General features: G+C 42.9%; 1 protein-coding gene across 2 annotated transcripts in view; it reads left to right on the top strand.

Annotated features, from left to right (window-relative positions):
* The window catches only part of KLF7 (KLF transcription factor 7), a 67,215-nt gene extending 45,254 nt beyond the window's left edge, over window positions 1–21,961 (top strand). For both annotated transcript variants that reach the window (XM_074966888.1, XM_074966887.1), the window contains exons 3-4: window positions 14,130–14,253; window positions 20,652–21,961. In XM_074966888.1, the coding sequence (XP_074822989.1) occupies window positions 14,130–14,253; window positions 20,652–20,689 (162 nt within the window). In that variant the 3' untranslated portion in view covers window positions 20,690–21,961. The remainder of the gene's footprint in view (window positions 1–14,129; window positions 14,254–20,651) is intronic.
* Window positions 21,962–25,059: the final 3,098 nt, after the last annotated feature.

Here is a 25,059-nt window from a genome sequence, read left to right as displayed (position 1 = left end):
TGCAAGATATTTTACTTTGGCTGGTAGCTCGCTTGTGAGTAATACAAGAGCCATTTGCCAGTTACTGCTCTGTGCAGAAAGGGCAGGATGGCGCTTACAGACAAAGAGTTCTCAGTATGGGGTTCAGACCAAGCAGAAGGAAGATCACTCAACTCGTGTATAAAGACAACATGCCGGATCAAAAGGATTCACTCCTTTCCATGAAAATTAAAACCATGTCTGTTGGGGGAAGACTTTTATTCCTTTTCGTTTGTATGTAACGCTGACCGGACACTTGGCTGGCTTTCTTTAGTGTGTGATGATCCAAACGGAGCCAGGCATGCTACAAAATCATAGCAACCCACTAGATCTGACTTTTTCTTATATAGTGTGTTTATATAAGCAGTAACATTTAGAGGTTTCCTGTCAGGATCAGGGTCGCAACGTGCTAGGTGCTATACAAACTCCTATTATTCTGCTGCACTATATGTAAGATTCAGGAGATTATTATATGGCACGCTTGATGCAAGATTTTCACTATGAAATCAGCCTTTGGAAAGGGATGAACAACTATCTGTATAGAAAAGAATTTAATTTGGAAGGGACAATATAATCTGAACAAAACAGAGGGGAATGGGAAATACGGAGAAATTAAAATGGAGGTTGTACAGACTGAAATGGGGGAAGCCAAGCAGTGGGTAGGCATACGTGTGTGACAGTGAACTTTATACGGCAGGAAAAGGTGAGCTGGGTGTCGGGGAAAGACGTGCAGCTAATGCGGGAGTGAGGTGTGGAATCTAAATGGAATAAATGGAGTCGGGCTGGCTGCAGATGTAATCCAGCCTTAACACATTCAATTGCACTTAATCACATAGCAGACATCAACACAACGACAGTTTGTTTCTTTGGGAAACAGGGATTTTAGCCCAGTCTTAAATGCACGGAGCTGAATTACCAATGTAGCGGGGAGCAGAGGGGGAGCTAATTGGAATGCTCAAAAAAAAAAGTCATCAGCCGCCTCCTAAATTAGAAGGCAGGATATTGCTGGCGAGGGTCTGGATGCAAACACATCTAGAAATGAGCTGGCACATGACCTAAAGAAGGGTTAGTCACCACGATTCATTTTGTCCCTAAGCTCAGAGGCCAGTGGAATAGAGGTCCTATAAAGCTTGTCGTATTGGACTTCCTTGTACTAATATGGGGTGGAGGGGGGAGTATAATGATGGGATGGAGTCTTTCTGGCCAAAAATAAACACCACTGATGGACTTGCAAGGAATATCCTTAAGTTGGGGATTTTATTCAAGATGACCCTCTGATAGGTCCTGCTTGGGACTCCTTTGAGTGTCTTTTGGGATGTTCTGGGGACTTCAGGATTCTTTTTTTCTTTTTAAAATTGGGATCTGGTGAGATCTAACTTCCCAGTGCTTTCATTTCCCCCGGTATCTTAAGGGCTTTAAGCAGTAGCCTGTCTCACATTGTCTTCCCATTTTACTATATAGTGTCTTTTATCCAAAGTGCTGGGTAAGAATAACCAAACCCAAACAAACCAACCACTGGTGGTCCTGCAGGAGAACAAATTATTAGAGTTACAAGAAGAAGAAAAGGGAGACATCAGGTCATTAGAAGCAGCATTAAACAATAGGAAGGGATAAAGGCTTCGAGATGGGATTTAAGATAACAATGGGAAAGAGATTTCCAAAGAGGAAAAGTATAGTATTTCGAAATGGCAAGAGAAGAAGGAACAGTGGTAAGAAGAGAGAGAGAGAACGGGAAGGAACAGGAAGTCAGGGAATAACTGGGGAAATAAGATGATTTGATAACAAGACCAGTGATAGCATTAGCGTGTGAAGTAATATCTACATTGTACTAATGAGATAGTGCAAGTGGGTAGGAAGCCAGCCAAGCAAGAGGAGAAAGATATGAATAGCCAAGCAAAGCAAATTGGGGGAAAGAAATTTGGAAGAGCTGCGCAGGCAGCATGGAAGAAATCACGACCGGAGATGGCCTGACTTGGGCCCAGGATTACTGCTGTGCCAAAAGAAAGAGTCACAGTTTTATGTGATGTTTAGAAGATAATCTGCAGGGGTTAGCAGCATGAGAAGTGGAAGGGCAGGAAGGGAGTCCTTGGTCACAGATAATTCCAGGCTTTCCTATGTGTGACAACAGAAACAGTGGGCGCACTTAGCGGGAGGAAATCCTTTCTGGGTTAGATTTACTTTGGGGTAGTTGGGTGTATTTTTGCATTGCTAAACTTGAAGGGTTTTTTTGTTTTTTTGTAATTTGAAGAGAAGTGAAACTAGAGTTCATCTAGACTGATTAAAATGAGCCTAGTCTGGGTTTTCCCTTTCTGAGTCTGTTTAATGTTCAGCTAGGTTTGGAAAAACTTTGCCATTTCACTTTTGAAAGCGCCCAAGTCTTATGCCTGTAAGAGTTGTGACTGTGGAAATGGGCCCTTCAAAGGTACTAGATCATAGGAGAAGATCTACATAGACGTAAATTACCAATAGATAGTACTTACATTTTAAAACTTTTTCTTTATCTACAGACCAGCTGCAGCACCATGCAAGGTCCCCCATGTGACACGCCAGTCTGCTTCAGGGGCCACCTCTAGTGACCCTGGGTAGCTATCTCCATAGTCATTCAGTCCTTGGTCTCGGCTGAGGCAGAGCAGACAATGGTGTCAATTACATGGACAACAATTCTCAAGTAAGGGGACTGAGCCCTTATAATGAGACCCTCGTCTCATTTCACATGGATCTCTATATGACCATTGGCTCATAGTTGTTTTTGGTCACTGCTGTCCTGAGCTGGATTAGGAATGGTGGCTGAGGGGTGAAAGACTTTCTCCTGAGCCAGTGACTTCTCTGAAACACCCGTTCATTCTGAGAGGGCCAAATCCTGTTGTCATACAGATGGGCAGTGGGAGGAGCCTTGTGTGGAACTGAGAAGTTTTTTTTCCATAGAAGTCTGGTGACTGGGTGTAGGGAGGTCACTCCCTAGGTTGTGCTTAGCTCGTTGTTTGCTGTCACACAGGTCGGCTTGGGACCAGGACCTAGACAAGGAAGATAATTCCTTTGCCCTTCCCTGTGACCTGAGGGGGCATGGTGCTGCTGGAGATGCTGACTCTTGGAATAGATGACCTCCAGTGGTAATCTATGGTCCCACGGCACTTTCTGTAAAGGTAGAGATACTAACCCTGTGTTCCCAGCCATAATGAAGTTCAGGTAATTGCTTTCTGCTTGCCTAAGTTCTCCCTGCAGTTTCAATTCACCTCCCATTGCGTAGTGGGATTACGCATTGTTAAAGAGTTGTGTTTCTCCTGCAGTGTAACTGCATTTCAGTTTGTGGTGCCTCTGTGTTCACATACCCACCTTACGAAGGTGATGGGAAGCTTAACCTGGGAGATCACTGGATGCAAAGATGCTACGGACACAAAAACTAGTTGTGTACCGTTAAGGTTCCACAAGATTCTCTAATATAGGAGCTGGGGGACAGAGCATGATATCCACTGAGGAGATGAAGAGCATTTAATGAAAGTATGTGCCAGTAGTAGGGGATAACTTTGGCTTTGGCAAAAGAAGAGCTGGGGCTGGAGAAGGGGGAGCAATCCTTTGAAGAAGAAACTTCAGCAAAAATAAGGTCACGGAACCAAGTACATCATCACAAATGGAAAATACAGATACCAACACCAGCAGCTTAAAAGCAGAAGAGATGAGTAAGTGATCCGGCCAGGAGAGAAGGCCTAGATAGCAACAACATTCCTGAACCTAGTAGGAGAAGAGTAATGGGATACAATAACTTCTGCAAAAAGAAAAGGAGTACTAGTGGCACCTTAGAGACTAACCAATTTATTTGAGCATAAGCTTTCGTGAGCTACAGCTCACTTCATCGGATGCATTCAGTGGAAAATAATTTCTGCCTAGACAATCAAATACCTAGCAAAGGGAAGTAATGCACTGTGCAGCAAAGCTAAGGGGGAGATTCTGATACCTGTACTCCCTTTGAGTGGCACCTTACTCCTTGAGCCATCCCACTGAAATCAATGGCACTTCCTGCAGAGTCAGGCGGCATTCAGCAGCAGCAAGGATATTTGAATCTGGCCCTAAACTGTTTCTCTGCATTGTTTTTTCAACAGAGGATGATGGAGAAGTCTCTACTCTGGCAATGCTTTTCACACCTAGCAAAGGCGAGGACCAGCCAGAGATGGAAACAACTGAAGTTGTTAAAATGCAGTCACAGTTACATCGCTGACTGGATGTGACTGAGCTGAGCATTGCAGAGGAAACCAAGGTTGAAGCATCTGAGCCACTAACAAAACGATGTGCTTGAAAATGTGCCCCATGTATTGTGTCCACACCGAACAGAAGCCTGGGGATGACTGTGGGTAATAGAGAACTGCACACCTTACGTTAGCACCCATTGGGAAAATTAATTTAAAGACAGATAAAGGACCTGGATAGGACGGGGACAACCAAGCATTGTTTTTGTAAGTTATAATTGTGCCTTTCTAACCTGCTGCAGCTGTTGGAGAGTGCGATCAGGACATAGGGTGACCAGATGTCCCAATTTTATAGGGACAATCCTGATATTTGGGGCTTTTTCTTATATAGGCGCCTATTACCCCCCACACTCTGTCCCAATTTTTCATACGTGCTATCTGATCACCCTATCAGGACAGGGTCTAGAACCAGTGGGGATCATTTTATTTACTTTTCAAGAAGCTTATCCATGTGCAAGGAATTTTGATAAGCTATAATGTACTGTAATGGATTAAAAATTATTCAGAGACAGGGGCTTCCATCTAAGGAGAGTTTAAATAATAGGCTAGTCAGTTTGAAATGGAGAAGGTAGAAGCATAGAGTACAACCCAAATTATCCAGACTTCTCAGAGGGCATGCAAAAACCGTTGTATGACTGGGGACTCAAGCCTAGCAGGCTTAAGTCTTTCTCTGCTCACAGTCATCTTTATATGTTACAAAGAAGCCCAAAGGGGCATAAACCCAGTTGTTTTGCTTTGCAAATCCATTTTAAAACAGATGAGAATACTTTTTTTGTTGTTGTTGCTACATCTGATTAACTCGTGCCACTTATTGCTACAAGATCTTGAGGCAAATGGCTGAGTACAAATGAAAAACATTAGATATTAATGGGCTAGAGTTTAAAAGTTGGATGCCTAAATCTGTGTTTAGGCATGTAAGTGCTACTTTAGACAGCTAAACCTTTAGTTAGGCACCTAACTGTTAAACTCATATTTGAAGATTGGACCCACAATGGAAAACATCTGCAGTTCTACCAGCTAAGATAACCCTTATAAGGGCTTGTGTTTCAAGATAAAAGCTGATCACCAGCTGGGCACAGAACGAACTGTCCCCTCATGGTATAATATTGCACAATTAGAAGTATAACACGGGATTTTACACCTTTCCCTGAAGCATCTGCTCCTTTACCTCTGACAAAAACAGGATATTGGGATAGCTGGACAATTGAGCAGTCCTAGTAGGCCAATTCCCATGTCCATACATGATTATTAATGCAGTAGAGACTTCTGGAAGCAAAATGTTATTTAAAGGTGGATGATTTTATATAAATACTTGTGTATTTAATAGAATGTGTCTATTTTTGTTTAGTTTATTGTATGTTGAATTAGCAGTAGACACTATGGCTGCTTGCATAAGCTTTCAGTCACCTTTTAGTTTGCAAAACATTCACCTTTTCAGGTGTTTGGTCTTTACCCAGTGGGAGTGGTTGGTTGTTTTGAAGTTTGGTTGTTTTTGTAAAAGAGGCAGGAGTAGCGGGGAGGGACAGGGCAGGAAAATACTTTCCCATTAGAAAACAATTTTTAAAAATTATAGCACTGTAAGGACTGGGGTTGGAAAGTTGGTATTGGTCATGGAAATAGCCCTTGTGTAGAAGACATACCTTTGAGCATACTTGGTGAAAACTGGTTTGACTGAGTTATGATTCATTGAAAATTGCTCTTCACACATGTGCAATACAATTAGTGCAGTTTTATTAGCACTTTGAAGTGTTGTTCAGAGTACATTGAATAGCAGCCTTTTCATTGACTTTGTGGGCTTTGGATCAGGCCCAGCAAGTAGGTATTATCACTATAGATAAATCTCTCTTCCCCCCCCCCCCCAGCCCATATCATAAGGTCGCCAACCTGGTAAAGTTTCTAAGTCATCAAATGATGCATATTCTTAGTGCATTTGAGTCGCTATTTATCATAACATAGTTAATTACACTTGATGGAGTTAATTACTCCAGATGATTTATGAGCCGGTGTTCTCATCTCCCTTAGAACTGAAGAGAGTTAACCATGCCTGTTTCCAAAATCCAGATGAAATAATGCAATTCCTGATTATAAACTTTCCAGCCAATAGTTCATGCATGTTGAACTAACCCATCTTAAATTGGCTTGCACAATACACTGTAGCAAAAGACTACAGCATAGCATCATAGTAGAACTATTCAGCGTGTTTTTTTGTTCATTCAAAAATGGCCTTTTTACTTTTTAAAAAATCAGAATTTTTTTGGACAAAACTGGAAAATGAGAAATTCTGGGGAGTTTTTCATTTTTCCCTGTCTCCTTTTTCCCCCCTTCTCCTTTTTTCCTCCCTGTTTTTCAGAGGCAAAAGTAAAAAAGGGGGTAAAAATGAATACAAAAAAATTTCAAACAAAAAAAATGTTCCTTTTTCAAAACCTGCTGCACAAAAAAGAATTAAAAACGTTAAATATTTTCACAAAAATATGCTAACCATTTTTCCAGCAGCTCTAATCACTGATAAGTCTTCCTATGTTGCCTGGAATTTCCCAGAGAATCTATATGCACAAAACGAAAGTCCGCAAACTATAGATCTTTGCCACAGAGTTGTGCATTGTGGAAATTTATGGTGCGTGCTATAAATAGCCCTTTTCATTACTTGCTCTTCAGTGTAACTTGCAAAAAAAAAAAAAAGTCTATTGTGGGGTCCTGGAAAAATCTTTCCAAGTGAATTGAAATCTTTGAGTTTTTGCCCTCTGTCCTCCTTCATCTGTTTATTTTGCTGTGGTTGCCTCCTCTTGAGCTTTTAGAGCTCAACTGAATTTGAAACTAAAAGCTCTTATTAGAGGAGATTTTTTTTTTTAAGTTCTTCCAACCTCTCTGGGGACAAAAATAATGGCAGCTTGAAGCAGCAGAGAATCAGTAATTAGGGCAAACAGCAATGCCTAGCATGACTGGGGGAAAGTATGAGGAAAGGAGGAAAAGAGTGCAATAGACAGATTTGTACAGCCTGTTACTAGGAAACCACATCAGCATTAAATGCAGTGTGCTAATTGGCTAGCAGTCACTGCCAGGGTACCAACCTTGGCCTGCTACACAGCTGTTTCTGCTCTCTGGTTGCTAGGCAACTGCATCCACTCCCCCTTCCTCCCCCCCACACTTATTCTAGAGCCTAATTGGCTACTTTTGCTGCTGGTGTTGCTGCTGGGTACCAGTCTGGGCCTGCTGCTCTGCTGTTCTCCCGAGGGGTCTGAGGTGGGGGAGGATATGTTGGCAATTAATGGAGCATAAGTGCAAATTCTACACAATGTCTGGCACCTGTGTCCCCAGTCCTGCTCTTTAAACTAAATCCTTCTGCTCTGAGCACACATCAGAATCCTGGAGCATCTTTCTTGGCTAAGCTTATTAAAATATATTTAAAAGAAAATCAGAAGTTAGAAGGCTTTATGGATCTTTATGGGAGAATATACATGGTATTCCTTAGGCTGCTTTGCGTTCAGCATGCGTGTCGCTGGACAATGGATATTTATTAAATGCTTCTTTGCAAGGAGGGTAGAAAATGGAATGTTTTCCTTTCTTTGAAATTAGTTACATGCTTTGAACCTTGTTGGTTATACACCTGCGTGTGTGGGGGCGGGGGCGGGCGATGTGTATGTATATAGGAAATAAGGTGGAATCAAAATAATTTATTTTCATGAACTGAATGACTACGTGCAGAAAACTGCTACGGGCTTTGTGTGTGAAAGACTCTTATTGGGCCCTTAATTTCTCTTTCCCCACTTCTAAAATGGGCATGAATATACCCACCTTTGTACAGGGAATTTGAGCTTTTTGGATGAAAAGATCTATACCATGTACATGTAAATCAGTATTAATTTTAACATGTAATCATCCCTATTGACCTAAAAAGAGTCACAACCTTGTCTCGTGTATTTGACACTCCTATCACATTCTGCCTAATGTCTGTTTGCTTTGTACCATCACCTTTGAGGCGGTAGTTATCTTTCTGGCTGGTGCCAAAATGGTAATGAATAAAACAATTCTTATATAGGCAGAAAATGATGAAACAGTTAAATACTCTCCAGTACCCTCTAGTCCTTTGTATATTTAAATAAAAAGTTATTTTCCATTTCTCAGTAAAAAAAAAAATCAATTAGAGAACGAAAGTACGTTAAGAGAAGCTGAAATTGATTTTATAAGTAGTTTCACTTTTACTTAGTTGAGGAGAGGCACACAAGTTGCAGGACACAGAGGGTGTGTCTGTGTCTTTTCAAGAGACTTTTCCGTCTCAGCTGTGTGAGCCATACAATTGTAACTTGTAACTCCTCACCTGAAACTGTGGCTGGGGAGCCGGCAAAGGATCTTGGACTACTCCAAATCTGTCTCTAGAGAGACTGGGGTTCACAATAGCCCATGCTCCATCATGGCGTAGAGCGCGCACAGTGAAATGAGAGGTGGGTAGTGGTGGTGCATAGGGCACTAGGAGGGTTATTATTAAGCTATGAGTCTTTTGGAGGAGTCCTTGAAATCTGTCATCCTTTCTGCAACATGCTGATGCTGAAGATCACTTGGCATCTTTCATAGAAATAAAGGTTTGACCTAGTGTCCTTGGCCAACAATGTTTCCTATTGTGCAGTGTGCCGGGTATTCTGCCCGATTACTACCCTTGCCCCAGCAAAGGCTCTGTTTCACTGGTACGCTGTGTATGTAGTTTGTAAAGCACTCTGGGATGAAAGCTAAATGTAAGATACATGTAATGTGATTATTGTATTAGGCTTCTTATTGTGATACAATAGGCTTTTGTTATTAAGACAAACTGTGAGCAAAACCAAATTCATGTATTACACATCTCCTCAAGGCAGTGTGGGTCGGGAACCATTCACCACTGAAATCCCAACCCCATCCCACCCCCATCTGGAATTCTCGTGTTACTTCCTGTTTCACTAAAGCAATCCCAGAATGTGTTACTCTGTGACCTATGCCTTGGATTGCCTGGGTTTCACTGACACGGACACTTCTGCTGTGTGATGGCCCATTCTAGGCTCCTCTCTGTGAAACAGCAAGTACTAAGGATTTTGCAGAAGAGATGGGAAGGAGAACTATTGAAAGGTTCTCTAAAAAGTCAGTGAGGCTGCTCTGGTCCTGATCCTACTCACATAGCTTCCTGCTGCAGGCTCGTTCTCCTGAATTCTTCCTCCTCCCCCCCCCCCCCCCGAGTTTGCTTAGGGGAAGAATTCAGGAGAATGAGCCTGCATTTAACTCCATATTCAGTTTTGCTTTGCAGTTCACCTTTGACTGTCTCTACAAGGAAGCAAGTGGAACACAAATTTCTAGCAGTGACTCTCAGCCCATGCAATCTCTCAGCAGCTCAGGCTTTTGAAATTGTTTTTTTTTTCCCCCCACATGTAATCTCGTTTTATCTCCAATTTGTAAAAAGGGAGGGAAATAGAATTTCCAGTTTTGTACCAGTTACAAAAATGCACAATTGTGGGTCCTGAAACTGTGTGAAAATAAGTTACAGTGGAAGAGCATATGCTGACTTTATGAAGGTTTTCTAATTTTATGTTTTATGTTTATGACTTTACATAGTATTGAAGAATGAAAGTGACTTCATTTTTTTAAAGTTTAAATGAAGTTCAAAATGTACGTCATCAAGGATCTATTTCCCCCTCCCTGCATTCTTAAAATATTTTGGCTGACTCAGCAACACTTGAGGAGAGTCTCCTTATTGTCTCACAGGGGAGAACTGAGAGAAACCATAAGGGACTTATGCCTGGATGTTGCAAAGAGCTCAGTGTGCGTGTGGACCCCATGAACGCAAGGATCTTCCTGCATAGATCAGCGTCTAATACTACTTCAAATAAATGTCATAATTTCACAAAAGACGTTGCAACCAAAATATTTTGACAGTTGCAGTGTTTGGGGCAGGGGAGGAGGGGGTGCACACTCATTCCTGGTGTATTAATTTATTATTTTATAAAGTTACACGGTGAAATCCTAGCCCCGTTGACGTCATTGGGAGTTTTGCCATTGACTCCCGTAGAGCCAGGATTTCACCATATACTCTCTTATTCACACGTTTCCTCTATTAAAACAGAAGAGCACATGGAATTCATCCCTCACCATTTTTTTCCACCGTTACCACTAATGAGATCAGAGGGACACCCCACTCCCAGACACCCTTTGTGGGACCAGTAGCCAAGAGAGGCTTTTAATTTTATCTACAATGGGTAAGAGAGTAAAGCAACAATGAAAAGATAGTTAGTTCTTATCCTTTGTGCACAGAGATGCTCATGGAAATCTCTCCCTATCCCCACCCCCACCCTCCCATTTTCAAAATTGCTATACGGAGGGGGGGGAGCTAATCTCTTTTAAGTCTGTGGGGCAAGGATCTCTTTTTGACATGGCTTTAAAGGTCATAGGCACTTTTGCCTTTCTGTTATGCCACACGGCTGACTGTAAGCAAGCAGGCTGCCTGGGAGCACAAAGGAGTGCTGTCTGACGTTTGGCAGAACATGGCTAATGTTATGGAGGAAGGGAATCTGAAGACAAAACCGGACTCTATGCTATGCAAAGACAAATCGGGGACAGAGCCCCTGGAGCACAGACAACAGAGATATGTAGCATGCCACCCATACATGTATTCTAGACAGGCCTAATAGAACTACTGCTGGCCTCCAATAAGCTAAATACAGCCCTCTATATTCTGAAAGCACTTGGCAAACGTTAATTAGACAAATCCAGCGTCAGTCATAATGCCCACTGATTTCAGGCAAAGACTACAGTATTTGTTAACAACCCTTCTGTTCTGCAGACGATTGGACGTTAGGCTGTCTGTACCTGCCAGTTTTGAACAAGCGTCAGCATCTCTCACTCTCTCCATAACGTATGCAACAAATGCACAGCCACGCAGAAACACATCTGCCTTGCCGTCTCCATTGCGAGCGAGGCATCTCTTCTCTTGCAGCCACACAAGCTAAATGATTTTCACCATGCACATTACCCCTCACACACACACACAAAATTTGTTACTATGGTGTGTATTGCTTTTAAAAACAACATGTTAGTTGTCCAGTAGAGCAGCAGCTGAATGGTCCACCATCAGGGACAAGCCCAGAATATGGGGTGTCATTTCTGGGTGTCCACTTTCTATGCCAGTGGAGACCCAGGGCAGCATGCAAATCTTGCCCTGGATCTCTAGGAGAGAGCATGTAGGCTGTAGTGCACTTGAGGGCAGTGTTTGGGTGAGCCAGCATTGGGGGCAATGCCCAAGCCATGGCTGCGATGGGCATGGGAAGCACCACCTTGCCCGTGATCTAGGCCCTGATGGAAATGAAAACCTTGAATAGCTTTTTGAGCGGAAAATTCCTTTTTAACAAATTTGCCTCAATGTGTCTAGCTTGTTGCAATCCAGCATGTGCTACGTTTGTTCTGTTTTCTCATTGTTACCAGCCGGCGGTTTCTTTAGGATTTCTTTTATTTTTACTGTCTAACCCAATATGGCTGGGACAAACACGCTGCTTAGAAGAGAATTAGGGCATCCTAAATACTACAGCACATATAACTGTAGGCATGTTTCATTGGCCTCTTTTGCCTAGGTCTTGCAGCACACGAGGGTCCTGCTGTTCCAAGGCCTTGTACTCTAGAGCTGCAGAGGAATGTCACCTGTACAGTGTGGTGAATGCTCATGATTGGCTTAAGATATCTGGGCTCTGTTATATGCACTCTCATATGGTGTTTGGGGGGGAAAAAACCAACACCACCTGCCTAGATTGAGATGCAGGGAGAATGTGATTGGAAATGAAAATCCTGCTGCCTCTTCTTTTTTGTTTTTTCCTCGAACCCTCCCCCATCCACTACCTTTTATTCTTTAGGGCCTATAGACCGTGATTGCTTGACTGATGGATCGATCTGCGCCTTGGCATTTCTCCACCTGCAGCCTCATGTAGGGTTTCCTCTTCTAATAGGAACGATGCAACGCATCCTTTTATGGGTTTTGCTTTTCAAACTTGAGTGGAGGATAAAAGGCTTGAATTGCTGAACTCTGGTAGATATCCCAGCCCATTCTCCTCTCCTCTCCGTGCCAGCTTTCCACTTTATCTTTGGAGCAGCAGAGCCTAGCTTGTAATCAATAATGTTTGGCAAATGACTAGTCACAGAGAAGCTTTTCCTACCCATACTGGGCCAAATCAGTTCCTGGGGTATGTCAGTGGAGTTACACCAGCAATGAATTTGATCCTCACACTCTGACTTGTCCGGTTTGCGTACTGTGTCGCTCCTAGTTTTGAACTACAAACTATTCAGATCTCTCTCTAGTACCTGCTGAATATACTCTGTGGTAAATACATGACATGGGGAGACCTGACACGCTATATTTGGTATTTAAATCTGCTGAGAGAGATTTAAAGAAACGCCTTCTTAGCAATTTTCAGAATTTAAAAAACAAAAACAAAAAAAAAACAATTTTCCCTCCCTGCTTATAATTCCCCCTTTGAGGCTTAACAATGAAACCTGTTTCCTCCCTGTGTTCTCGCTCATCCCCACCTCCCCTAATGCCGCCAGCCTCTTTTTATTGCTGGGCTGCTCAGGAGGGCAGGGCATCGTGCCATGGCTGCAATGTAGGAGAAGAGCATTCACACATTTATTCTGAGGAGATGTGGTAAACGTGTGCACACGCCCACACTTTGCAATCCTGTAGAGAAAGGGGCCGTGGGGGTGGGGGAGTTTTGGACCTTGACAGCGTCCATTAGTTGGGGATTGGTCCTGCTTTGGGCGGGGGTTGGACTAGATGACCTCCTAAGGTCCCTTCCAACCCGGATTTCTATGATTCTAAAATGTTAATGGCCTTGGAGTACCGTCCTTGAGGTCAGGGGTGCTACACCAGAGCTGCATTTGACCCCCAGAACCTGGTTTGTGGTATCAAATGGGGAAAGTGAACACAGCGGAGCGGATTCGGCACTGACTTCCAACCCCTGCAGCCCCACTGACTTCAAGGGAATTGTATGAGAGAGAGAGTTCCATGTGGGATAACAGCTGATAAACATATGGTCGTAAAGGTGCTAATCAGTCACAATCGCCTGTGGGATTAACAGATTTAAACAGAACAGTTCTCGTCTTGCAGCACCAAAAATATCATTTGCACTTTATAATCAACTAAGCAGGTGCATCTAAGTGGGGATACAAGACGTGGGGTCTCGGTGGGAGGAAATGTGAGTGCTACCGGGGGGGGGGGGGGTGTGAAAGGCAACTCCTAAAAGCCAGAACTACAGCAATACTTTTTGTTAAATGGTATTTTAAGCACTGTGGGTTTAATTACATGTGCAGTTGTACGCCTATTTGCCTGACATGCATGGGCAATCATGATGTCTGTGCACAGGACTAGCCACTTGCATGGGCAGTAACCAAATTTGTACACACAACGCTGACTCAAGGAATTGAAAACAAGCCTACGGCAACACAGCTGTTGGGGTGATTGGGTTTTTTAAAAACAAAAACAAAAAAACATTGACGGGTTTGAAATATTTCTTTCACCAAGGTAGCATAAGAATGTAAGATGTAATGAAGTTGGGGCCTGATCCAAAGACCATTCAAGTTGATGGAAAGTTTCCTATTGACTTCAGCGGGCCTTGAAACAGGTTCAGAATGGGCAATTGCTTTTGGGAGTCTGCCATAGATTTGAAGAGTCTGAGTGAATATAAGTCATTGGTGCTTGCGTGCTAGGCAACCAGGTGTGGGGCAAACGTGTGGGAACATCAGTGGTGCTCGTGCCCTATGTGGCTAACTGGGAGGCAAAGGCCTGGCTGGCTGGGTGTGGGGCAAAGGGTGGGCAGGTTTAGGCAGCAGTAATTTCATTGCAGTGCTGATTGATCTCTCGTCCCCCTGCAGGTGAGAAGCCTTACAAGTGCTCGTGGGAAGGGTGCGAGTGGCGTTTTGCACGAAGCGACGAGCTCACGAGGCACTACAGGAAACACACAGGGGCAAAACCCTTTAAATGCAACCATTGTGACAGGTAATGCAACCTTCTAACTCTAGTGTTCAAGCAAATGTACTGCTGGTGAAAGAGAGCACACTGCCAGCCCTCAGGGACCAAAGCCTCTGGCTTTCCACACAGCATACACAGCAGCTGTGCCTCTTTCCTTACAGTGCGTGGCCCATGTTTTTTTGCCCTGAAACCCCTCTCTTCCTTAGTGGCCAGCAGGAGTGTCAGGCGTGGCGGGGGGCTCTGGGAAGAGGAAGTTTGTCCGCTAGCATCTGGGCTGGGACCAGCAACTAATTTCTGTACCCGGTTTTCCTTATGGATGCCCCTAAAGCAGAAGCATGGACTCGAGGCCAGATTGTGGTCCCATCGAAGTCAGTGGGAGTTTTGCCATTGACTCTGACTGGAGCAGGATTTGGCCCAATGCACAGCTTTGTTCAGCAAAATCTCGCTTTAATGTGCGTAAACTCTACCCAACCTGCTAGCTGCAACAACATCTTGGGCTTTCCCTCTCCGTGATCCCATGTGACTTGGGCAACAACAAAAGCCTGAATTCCCAGCTGCCCTCCCTCGCTTACAAAATTGTGGTTGAACTCCACCTCGTGGCTTCCTGGTCCCTGACAAGGAAGTCACCTGAGGACAGTCAAACCTCACAAACCAGTGGGTCAAGGGAGTCAACACAGCCTAAGATGGGGAGTGTGTGATGCTCACAGAGTCTCACATGAATGGCGAAGGTACCCAAGATCTAGAACCAACCCGAGGGGGCTGACAGCATTTTCCCTTTTCTGCATGTTAAATCTATCACTGATCCTCCGGTTCAGTTAACTGAGCACACAGCCCTTTGTTTGCCTATAGGAAGAGAGGCAAACAAAGGGCTGTTGTGGGGGCCGGGGGACGACAGTTCCTGGGGAAACAAAGGGCAACATTTTCAAAAGTGCCTATGTGATTTAAGCACATCTGAAAATTTTACCACAAGGATTTTGGGTGAAATCAAAGGAGCCCTGACTATTCACACTGACTGAGAATCTAGTCCTCTTGTCTTTAAATCACACACGTGTCTTTAAATCACCTCTGTTTTATGTGATACTGTAGATTTAATATTTGGTCATCTGTCTTTTTAAGCACCTAGATCCAGGGATAAGTACCCAAAGCCAGATTTTCCAAAGAACTCCCCGTCCAACAGCTCTCATTTGGGCAGCTAAAAGTGAGACGGGACTGGGTTTGCCTAGAGAGCTGTCTGCTCAGCAGCTGTCATCCAGAACAATGGGAGCTGCTGGCTGCTGATTCCTGTTGAAAATCTGGCCTCTTAATTTAGGTGCCTGAATGGAAGCAGAGCTCTTTTGAGAATCTGGTCCCGGTTGTGGTTGCTGAGCATTTTTGAAAATCTGGCTCTTTAAAATAAACACATAATTGGGGTGGAGCAAGAGAGAGACTACACAAGGAATCACATCTGACAGTACTGACATTATCAGACAATAACCCTTCCCCCCAAAACTGGAGGCTGGCAATGCCCACGGTGAAGGCTGGATCCAGTGTAGGCATAATCAAATAATGTGCTTGCATCTGAACATGTTATCCAGCTAATCCTATTTATATATATTTTTAAGAGGCTTAAGAAAATTACCCGTCTTTTTAATGCAGCACTAAGGTTCTCCGTTTTGATAAGAAAATGGTTTGTAATACAATAGAGTTTATAAAGCCTGTGGGCACACCAGACTGGCCAAGAGCAAGCATAGAAAAAGGATACATAGAACATAAACAGGGACACATCCTTTGATGAGAAGGAAATTTGATCATTTGCACATCCTGTCTTTCCAGGATCCTCATCCTCCTCTCTCCCTCCCCCCTGCCCCCAACCAAGGGCTTCCTCTGTCTTTTATCCCTGGATTATCTTTTGTTTGCTCAGAATGATAAAGGATAAACCAAACACAGACCCTCTGGAGTCTTGCCTTTTTATAATCATCTCTGTGAAGTAGAAGAACATTGGTGTTCTTTATTTTTATTGTAAGAGGCTGCTTTCTGCTTGTCTTTGCTCTTTAAGAGCCAACCAAGTCCCTTCCCGCCAATCCCTTAACCCCTCCAATAAACAAACCACCCTTTTTGGTTTCTGTTGCAAAAAGACAACAGTTGTGATCATTCAGATCCAAGGAGATCTCACCACTCACTATTAACTCAACAATCTCCTTTAGTCATTTGTTACATGTCGAGTTGGAAGAATAATACCTCTCTCTTTTTATCTAAGTGTTTTGTCTATAGCTGCCACCATCACAGTGTCTATTTGCTGTTTTATTCAATGAATTTGTTCCCTTAAAATTGTCAGTTTCCCCCCCGTTTGACCAAATCTATGGCTAGGTAAAAAGTATTCAGCAGTTTAAACTGATCATATGTGGTGTAATCTGTCCATCAATTTCCCACCACCCTTTCACTAGGTCTAGTTTGGGAAGCTCAGGGACTCACTGTGTTCAAAGTGGTTCAGAGTGATGGCTCCTTTACTTCACTGGGCCAGCTTCGACTTAACACTTTCTTTCCTTTCTCTTCCTCTTTCCCTCTTCCCAAGTGTGTTCACTGCCCCCTACTCCAGGCCTGTATTCAGGCATGCCCTTAAGCCCATACTTCAGTCCATCCGTATTCAGGAAAGCATTTAAGCACGTGCTTCAAGTTAAACAGGTGCTTTCCCGAATTAAGGTCCCAGATAGTGAGAATCCCATTTCTCCGCCTCTAAACTGCTCCCTCTTAGATTTCTTTTTAACGTCTTCCTTTTCGCCCTCCACTGACGACAGAAGGGTCCTTGCCTACAGTAAACATCCTGGTTTTCTGAGCTTTAAGTAGCCTTAGGTACATCTTTCAGCAGTGTCGGTGTAGTGTAAACCAACTGCACACCACTCTTCAGAGGTGAAGGTGAGTACTTTGGCAATCAGAGCATGAAAGTGGTGATTGAACTACAGATAGGGGGAGCATTTATGTACGTGATCCATCAACGAGTCCATTAAAAACCCCTCTTTCAGGGCTGTGGGTTTACACCACGAGCCTTTTGGATTGTATTCATGCTATCAGCCTAGAGGACAATTTTTAAAACAACCCATATAGGTCGATTCAGGTGTTATAACTTTTAGTGAGAAAAGGAAGTGGGGGTGGGGAGACAGGAAGCTAGAAGTCTGTCACTTTATTTTCTCCTCTCCGCACAGCTGGAGGGGTAGGTAGATTGCTAAGAGGACCAAATCTCACTGGGCAGGGATCTAAGCAGAGGAAAAAGATGGCTGAACATTATGTTCTCTTCCCATCCCAGCTGCCTCCTCTTGTTGCTCTGCAGATGCGGAGATGAAACCCACCAGCCTGTTTGGAAGCAGGCAGTTTATGTCCATGCAAGCCCATCAGGAATGACGATATTTTTATGCATCGCAAGCTGTCCGAGCTAGGAACAATGCAGGGACACATGCAGCCTTTCTGAATCCTGGGAGGTGGTACGTGCTGGGCATGGGTACAACATGCAGCAATGCCATAGAGCTGGAAAAGTTGTGGAGACAGAGACCTGTCCTGCAGAAGACCAGAGATCTACAGGATTTATCCCTCATGGATCCCTATTTCCGAACCTATTGAGGACAACTGTCCATTCCGGGCCAACCCTATTGCCAGCACCAGTTCCAAGAAGGGAAAATGTGGCCGGACCTCAGCCACTTAATAGCTGCAGATGCATCTTGGGCTTTTTCATGGTAGCATTTAGCTGTAATATTTTGTGGGGACTTACATAAGAACAACCCTACTGGGTCAGACCAAAGATCCATCTAGCCCAGCTTCCTGTCTTCTGACAGTGGCCACTGCCAGGATGCTGGGCTAGATGGACCTTTGGTCTGACCCAGTGTGGTTGTTCTTACGTAAGTGATCCATTCCCTGTCGCCCATTCCCAGCTTCTGGTAAACAGAGGCTAGGGACACCATCCCTGCCCATCCTAGCTAATAGCCATTGATGGACCTATCCTCCATGAATTTATCTAGTTCTTTTTTTGACTTTTTTTTTCCCCCAGTTGAAACTGTCCTCCGCCTCTAGGAGCCTCCCGAGTAGATGAAGCTAACTGAATTACTAGCTGGGGAAGAGCCTGCAGGATTAGTCAAGTATCATTTTATGAAGTATAAAAATATATTGGAGCAGAACATAAGGTTATTAATATGAAACAAACTTTTGGTTTGGTTATTAACATTAACAAATCTTGCCATGTCAGTGACTCAGCAGACTTTTAATCCCCAGTATTGCTTCTGGTTATCAGCAGGCATCTGAGAGAAGCAGTGGTCAGGTGGTGGTCTTGTGGCTGGTCATAGTTTAAAATGCCAGCTGGTGCCTGTCTTCCTGGCACCCATACTTGTTTTGGCAGCCGTAATATCCATAGCATGCTGCTTTCTCCATGAACCTGATGAGAGAGATAGCTGTCCAAGGACATATTTGGTACCCTTCAGCTGGACAATACTAGCTGCGGTGAGCCTTCTGTATTAGAAGCCCACTGTCCACTGTAAGTCTTTCCTCTCTGTCTCTCCCTCCATTCTTAATGCACATACGTCACCCTGGAACGTAAAAAGAATGCCGGATTCCAACTCCATACTATTCTAAAATTATTCTTTTTAAATTTTTCCTACTCTGCTTTGTAAAGAAGCATGGACCAGATCCTCAGCTGGTATGAATCAAGATAGCATCATTGATTACACTGGAGCTATGCTGATTTACACCATTTGAGGATCTGGCCATATATGTGAAGGTAGTCTTCTTGCAGATTTTCTGCTCTTGCAATATTTATCATATTTGCTCACCCCTGCATACAAGTAGTAGTAGGCGCACAGAGAATCAGAGAGTAATGGCAAAAGGACAGACCAAGTGCACTACACCAGGCCTTTGCCCTCTGATTTTCATGATTCTTTCTTTGCCTCATGCTGAAGGCACTGATGGGACCTGTTGCTTTTATCATAGTTTATTCCGCATAAATCTGTTTGCGTGCACAACAAATTCTAGCAACAAGCTTTTTAAAAAAAAAAAAAAAAGCGTTTGTCAGTGTTTATTTTGTAATGTAGCTTTGTGTGGCACTGCATGAATTTTCAAAGCATCACAGACAGGTTAATTCTGGAAGTGGCCTACCACAATGTACACTGGGCTAAGATTCTGGCAACAAGCAGCAAATGTAATTTGTGGTGGATTCTTTTTATCATTACTAAATATAACTTAGAAAGTGTCTTACAGGTTTGGGTGTCAAGAGTGAAGGCCAAGATTTCAAAAGTTCCAAGCGATTTTGGGCACTTCAGGTTTTGAGGGCCCAGTCTGAGGCATCTTAAAGGGGCCTTATTTTTCAGAAAGTGCCAAGCACCTGCCCTCTGGAAGCAGTCCTCTTTAAAAGGGATCACTAGGCACTTCTGAAAATCTTGGCCGAAGGCTGCTTTGTATATAGGGGCATTTGGGTGGTCGGTGTGAAAGCAGTTGCTGCTCTCAGTCCAATTCCTAGCATATCACATTTGGCATTTATGTTCTCTCTTCCTTGCTGGAAATGTTAGCAGAAGGGTCAAGGATCGAATGGCCATGAAGAAAGAATTGCCCATTGTCCTCAGAAATTCAGTCACAGTGAATACACTTTGGTGGAGCAAAGCACTGTGTTAATGTTGTGATTGGACAGAGGTTTTCATTCTCTAGGGTTCTCATTCGGAGAGCCTTTCATAAGCACTAACATGCATCTACATTTGTACAAGTGCCAGCATGTTTTGCATGTGGACTAAAGAGAAGATGGCCTTGGGGGATAAAGCCCAGAACTGGGAAGTGAAAGACCTGGATTCTGTTGCTGGGTTTGCCAGACTTCTTGTGGGACCTCGAGCAAATTCCTTATCTCACTGTGCCTCAGTGTCCTAATCTATAAAATGGGGATAATGCCTAGCTTCCTCTCAGGGATGTTGTGAGACTACCTTCATCAATATCTGTATAGCACTCATTCTCAGACAGAAGGCTCTTTGGGCCAGATTTTCAACAGAGCTCTGCTTCGATTTAGCTACCAAAATGAGCAGCTCAGCCCTCAAATCTGGCCTCTTATTTTGATGCCCAAGTGGGTGCTGAGGTCTTTTGAAGATATGGCTACACGTAAAGGTGCTGAGCCCTTGAAAAATCTGACCCTATAAAATATGCAAAATTATTTAGTTTTATTACTACAGCTACTTAGTTAATGAGTTAGCTTGCCCATTCCCCAGTTTCTGACAGTATGAATCTAGTGGGGTTGGGCTGAGGGGAGAATAATCTGCTAACGGATGAGCCAACATAGCTACTTATCTTGAATGGTCACCTTGACTTTGTGACCACATGTGGCAGGTTCCAGGGAACTGCTGTAAACCTGGGTGAACATTGTTCTTGTGCATGATGATAGAGGAGCAGAAAGGCCTGTTTTTAAAATCCTTATTTTGTTTGTTTTGCAGGTGTTTTTCCAGGTCTGACCATCTTGCCCTCCACATGAAGAGACACATCTAAGTACCTAAAATCCATCAGCATGGCATAGATGTCAGCTGAGCTAAAAGACATGGCATGAAGGGTGGAACTCAGTTATAACCCGCTGCCTTGCGGAAGAAGAGAACTTGATCACATGTAAACCTCTGTACACAGACCACACACTCACACTGTCATGCACCCAACTATACTTAAATACATACATGTGTTCTTTATGCCTTGCCCCAGCTGGATGGAAGAAGGTGCAGGAGAGGAGACGGGGTAGAGGTGAAGTCAGTAAGATAGAATAATTGCTTACAGACTTCATCACCCGTGGATTTGTTTCCAGCTATTGCCAGTAGAAATCAAAGTAAAATGGAAGAGGCTTCTCTGCAGGTGGACAGCAAGTAGGAGGGGCTTATTTAACTCGCTTCTCAATGCAACTCCATAGGAGAATAGGTCGTCTTGAAGTTGCATATTTGTAGCACTAACTTTTCTTTTTAAATAGATGTGGGGGGGGGAATAATGACCTAGAAAACCAAATCCCAGTTTGGTAGCCAAATTTAACCTCTTGGTTCCTTTGTTCTTTGTCTGAGAATTCCTAATGCTTGACACGTCAAACTTCTCACAGACACTTTGATCTGTCTTGGTTTTGGTTCTTCCTAGAACTGAGCTATTAAGATCCTTTTAAGTCAATACCAATGGCCTTAATGGCAGTTGACTGTGGAGTGACACCTGTGACATATACATCATCTGTTTGGCCTGAGTTTATGTAGACTTCATGGAGGACGATATTTTTGTTTGGGTATTTTTGTGTTAACTTTTTTTTGGCTATTGCATGCCCTATGCACTGATAAGGATTATGGAAGCTGCTGGCATGACTGAAAAGCGGCCAAAGGAAGAGTCCCTGAAACACCACGTTATATCTCCATAGGGATCACCTTATTGCCATAGCTAGGACTTCTTGTTTGTCTAATGAAAACTTGAAAAGCTCATGTGGAAGCTTAGACATTTTATCTTTTCTCCATGAACAAGTGATCTTCAGAACTCCTTTTCTTCACCTGCTTATCTGTCTTGGACTGGACAAATCAGGCATGACGACAGATTTCCTTCAGCACCATGTGAGCATGTTGGCTACAATCCACAGTGATTGACAAATTGTGTTGCGTGTTCTTGTTATTCTATTGACCAGTTTAAAACATTGACTTTTAATTTGTTGAAAGAGCACCTGCAAACATTTATTTTCTAAGCCTAACTTTTGGTTAAGCATCTTACAAAAAAAAAAAAAAAAAAACGCCAAAAATACTACTCTAGTCCCAGAGTGGGAAGGTGAGAACCTCTTCCAAATGAAGTGGCTTCATTCAGCATTAATCTTATAAAGGAAAGATCACAGTCCTCCTTTCCCATTCGTCAAGGTGATGGTATAGCCCACGGATATTAAAAAAAATTGTAAGAATATTTAAAGAGTGAATGAAGGGTTGGCTTTTGTGCACAGCACTGAGGATTTTCCAAGTGATCGGTCTGGTATTGGTAGCATGGGTCCTATTCGACCTTCAGTCTGTACCATCCAGGATCAATGGAAGCCTCACGCTCACCCTTGAATCCTGTAGATAATTTGACCGTCTTGGCTCAAAGTGGACTAAATTTCTTGTTAAAAAAAAAAGTAATATATATATATATATATATATATATATATATATATAAAAACACAACTTGCATTTATAGCAAGTTGGCACTGGCCCTAACTCCAAAGACTGCCTTTAGGACCATATAAAATGGCCTATGCAAGCAGGTGGGGTGGTCATTGGACAGGTTGTATATTTTGTATATTCTAGGACCCTCCCTACAAGACATGTCTAGAAATGAAACAAAATGGCATATGGTCCACAAATGGTTGCTGCTCTTTTATACTGTACTAGCCAACTGCCCTCCTTTGACTGTTTTGACTCATTGACTGTTAAATATTTCCCTTTTGGGATGCAAAACTGAACTCTTAACAAAAAAATCCATAGCTGTAAAACATAAGAGCAGTCACTGGAATAATTGGTACTTGCATTCTCCGCATCTGCGCAACCTTTGTTCCAGTCAGAGATTGAATCTACCTGAAAGATGTTTATTTTGCTCACAGTTTTTACAAATACTGACTGTCAGTTGGACACTTTGGTGGGGAATATGATATCTGATCCATATGGCATGAGATATGGACCAAAATCTAACCATCTTTTTGGGGGGCAATGATGTAACAGTGAAAAAAGTAAGAAAAAATTGAGTTTTAGTCCAAAGATTTAAAACTAACTATACTATTAAAAAAAATTACTGGAGCACTGCTTGCTGACAATCTCGTAGTTCTCGACTTCTGTGTTTGCATACTTCTTATGGCCATTCCATCCAGGAGTCCAATTGGGTTCTGAGGGCCCTACAACCCAACTTGTGTTTGAATATGTGGAGCATCTTACCAGGATGTCTCATGGGAGCTTGAGGATACTTGAACCTCAGCTGCGTGAAACTATAGAGCATCCATTCAGTGCATTAGATAAAAATTTAGAAAACTCTAGAAGACGTTCATTCCTATAGCATCCTACAGTACATGTGCACATACTCACCACTGTATTAGGCTATGAACCTGTATAAATGTTCTCTTCAGAACTCTAGGTAATCCTGCCTCTAGAAATGTTACTAATAGTCCAGAAGACTTAATATTAAGGGCAATTTAAGTACAAGGCTCTATTTTAAAAATGAAAAAAAAAATGGAGAGAAAATATTTGCTTCCTCTTGTCACTTGAGGTCTTGTTAACATCTCATTTAAAATATAGCAGAACAAGGGCCCTTTTGATAAATATCAAAAATTTCTGAAATATTTGGAAACTCTTTTGTTTTTACAGATAGGCCTGAATCAAAATACTCCAAAACCATAGGAAATGGGTTCAGAATCCAAACCAAGACCTGGATTTCTCAGTTGGGCCCTGTCTGTGATGGTCCTCTAACTTTGAAAGAGAAATTTGGGGTTTCAGGACCATCACTGATATTTTTCAGAGACGTTTGTAATCTGCGTATATTGTGTCTCAGCTCAGTGCACTCTGTCAGTCATTTAATAGCAGAAAGTGCACGTTCTAGTCTCAGAGGACAGTGGGTAAAGCAAACAGTTTGGTCACAGTTACGATTTTTCAAAAGCGACTAGGGATTTTGGGTGCCCAACTTGAGACAACTTAAATGGGTCTGATTTCCATGCATTGGTGCTCAGGACTCTGTAGAAAAACCAGGCTCCTCTTAAGTCGAGAGCTCAAAACCTGAGGCACCCAAGATCACTTGCGACTTTTGAAGGTCTTAGCCCATGTTTTTCTGCTACAGTTGCATTCACTTCATTCACATTGTAAAGAATCACTAGTAATAATCTACCTGGGACCCATGAAAAATGGGAAAGAGCTAATCCTCTCTATAAGGCTGCTTTGGGAACCAAGTTATCTAGCAGCTTTTCAAAAGAGCCTTAAAGAGAGGGCTTTACCCTGTTTCCCTTCAAATTGAATTCATGCCCATTTGCAGAACAGAAGACATAAAATGACCAGACATGGCTTCCAAGATCATTGGGGATGGGAACAAATTGAGACACAAGTCCCACAAAAAAACTGATGCCTACAAACTGGTGGAAAAAGAGCACAGAGGAGGAATATGAGTTTCTCTGAATAGTGATGTAGCATTAGTCTGGAGAAGAGCAAGCAGGACACACTTCATATATTAGGACACTGGGGTACCTGAGTTATTCTGGATTTACACTGGTGTAACTGAGCAGAATGTACACCTTAATGGGGTTCTGCTTCAAAAAATGAGTTAAAGTTTCATTATGAGGCTTTATTTTTTCTTTCAGTTATTCCATATCAGATTTTCTTAGTGTAGGTATAAAAGCCGGTTGTCTCATAACTCAGTTTGGGATCGGACATGCAAGTTGGGTTTCCTTCTTTCTTTGGGGTCACCTTTTTGATCTGTATCCTCAGCACTCCTGTCGTGTCTCACTGTTCCCATATCAAGCATGGAGGGCCACAGTGCCATGTTTTTAGTCACTTTTCAGAGTAACAAAAACAACCCTCAAAAGTACATATAATATACAAAATGCCAGACAATTCCAGCAATTCGAGTGAGAGCCTAGCAAATACTTCAATCCATTACCCCAGAGGTGCTTTACTCCAGTGACCAGCATTCTGTCTGTTGAACTAGAGAATTACATCCTCAATGGTTAGAAAACAAGAGGTGGATATCATTTGCTATTAAATTCCATGAATGAAATCCTAGCCCCATGTCAAGACTCCCATTGACTTCACTGGTGCCCAGAATTTCACTTTGTGGGGTTGATTCTTCGCTCTATTAGACTGGTGTAACAGAATATAGAATCAAGCCTAGAGACCTCTA

The sequence above is a fragment of the Natator depressus genome, chromosome 11, assembly GCF_965152275.1.
Source record: "Natator depressus isolate rNatDep1 chromosome 11, rNatDep2.hap1, whole genome shotgun sequence".
In the NCBI taxonomy this organism is placed as follows: Eukaryota; Metazoa; Chordata; order Testudines; family Cheloniidae; genus Natator; species Natator depressus.
Note: the sequence above shows the minus strand (reverse complement) of the source record. Positions and strands in the feature narration are given on the sequence as shown.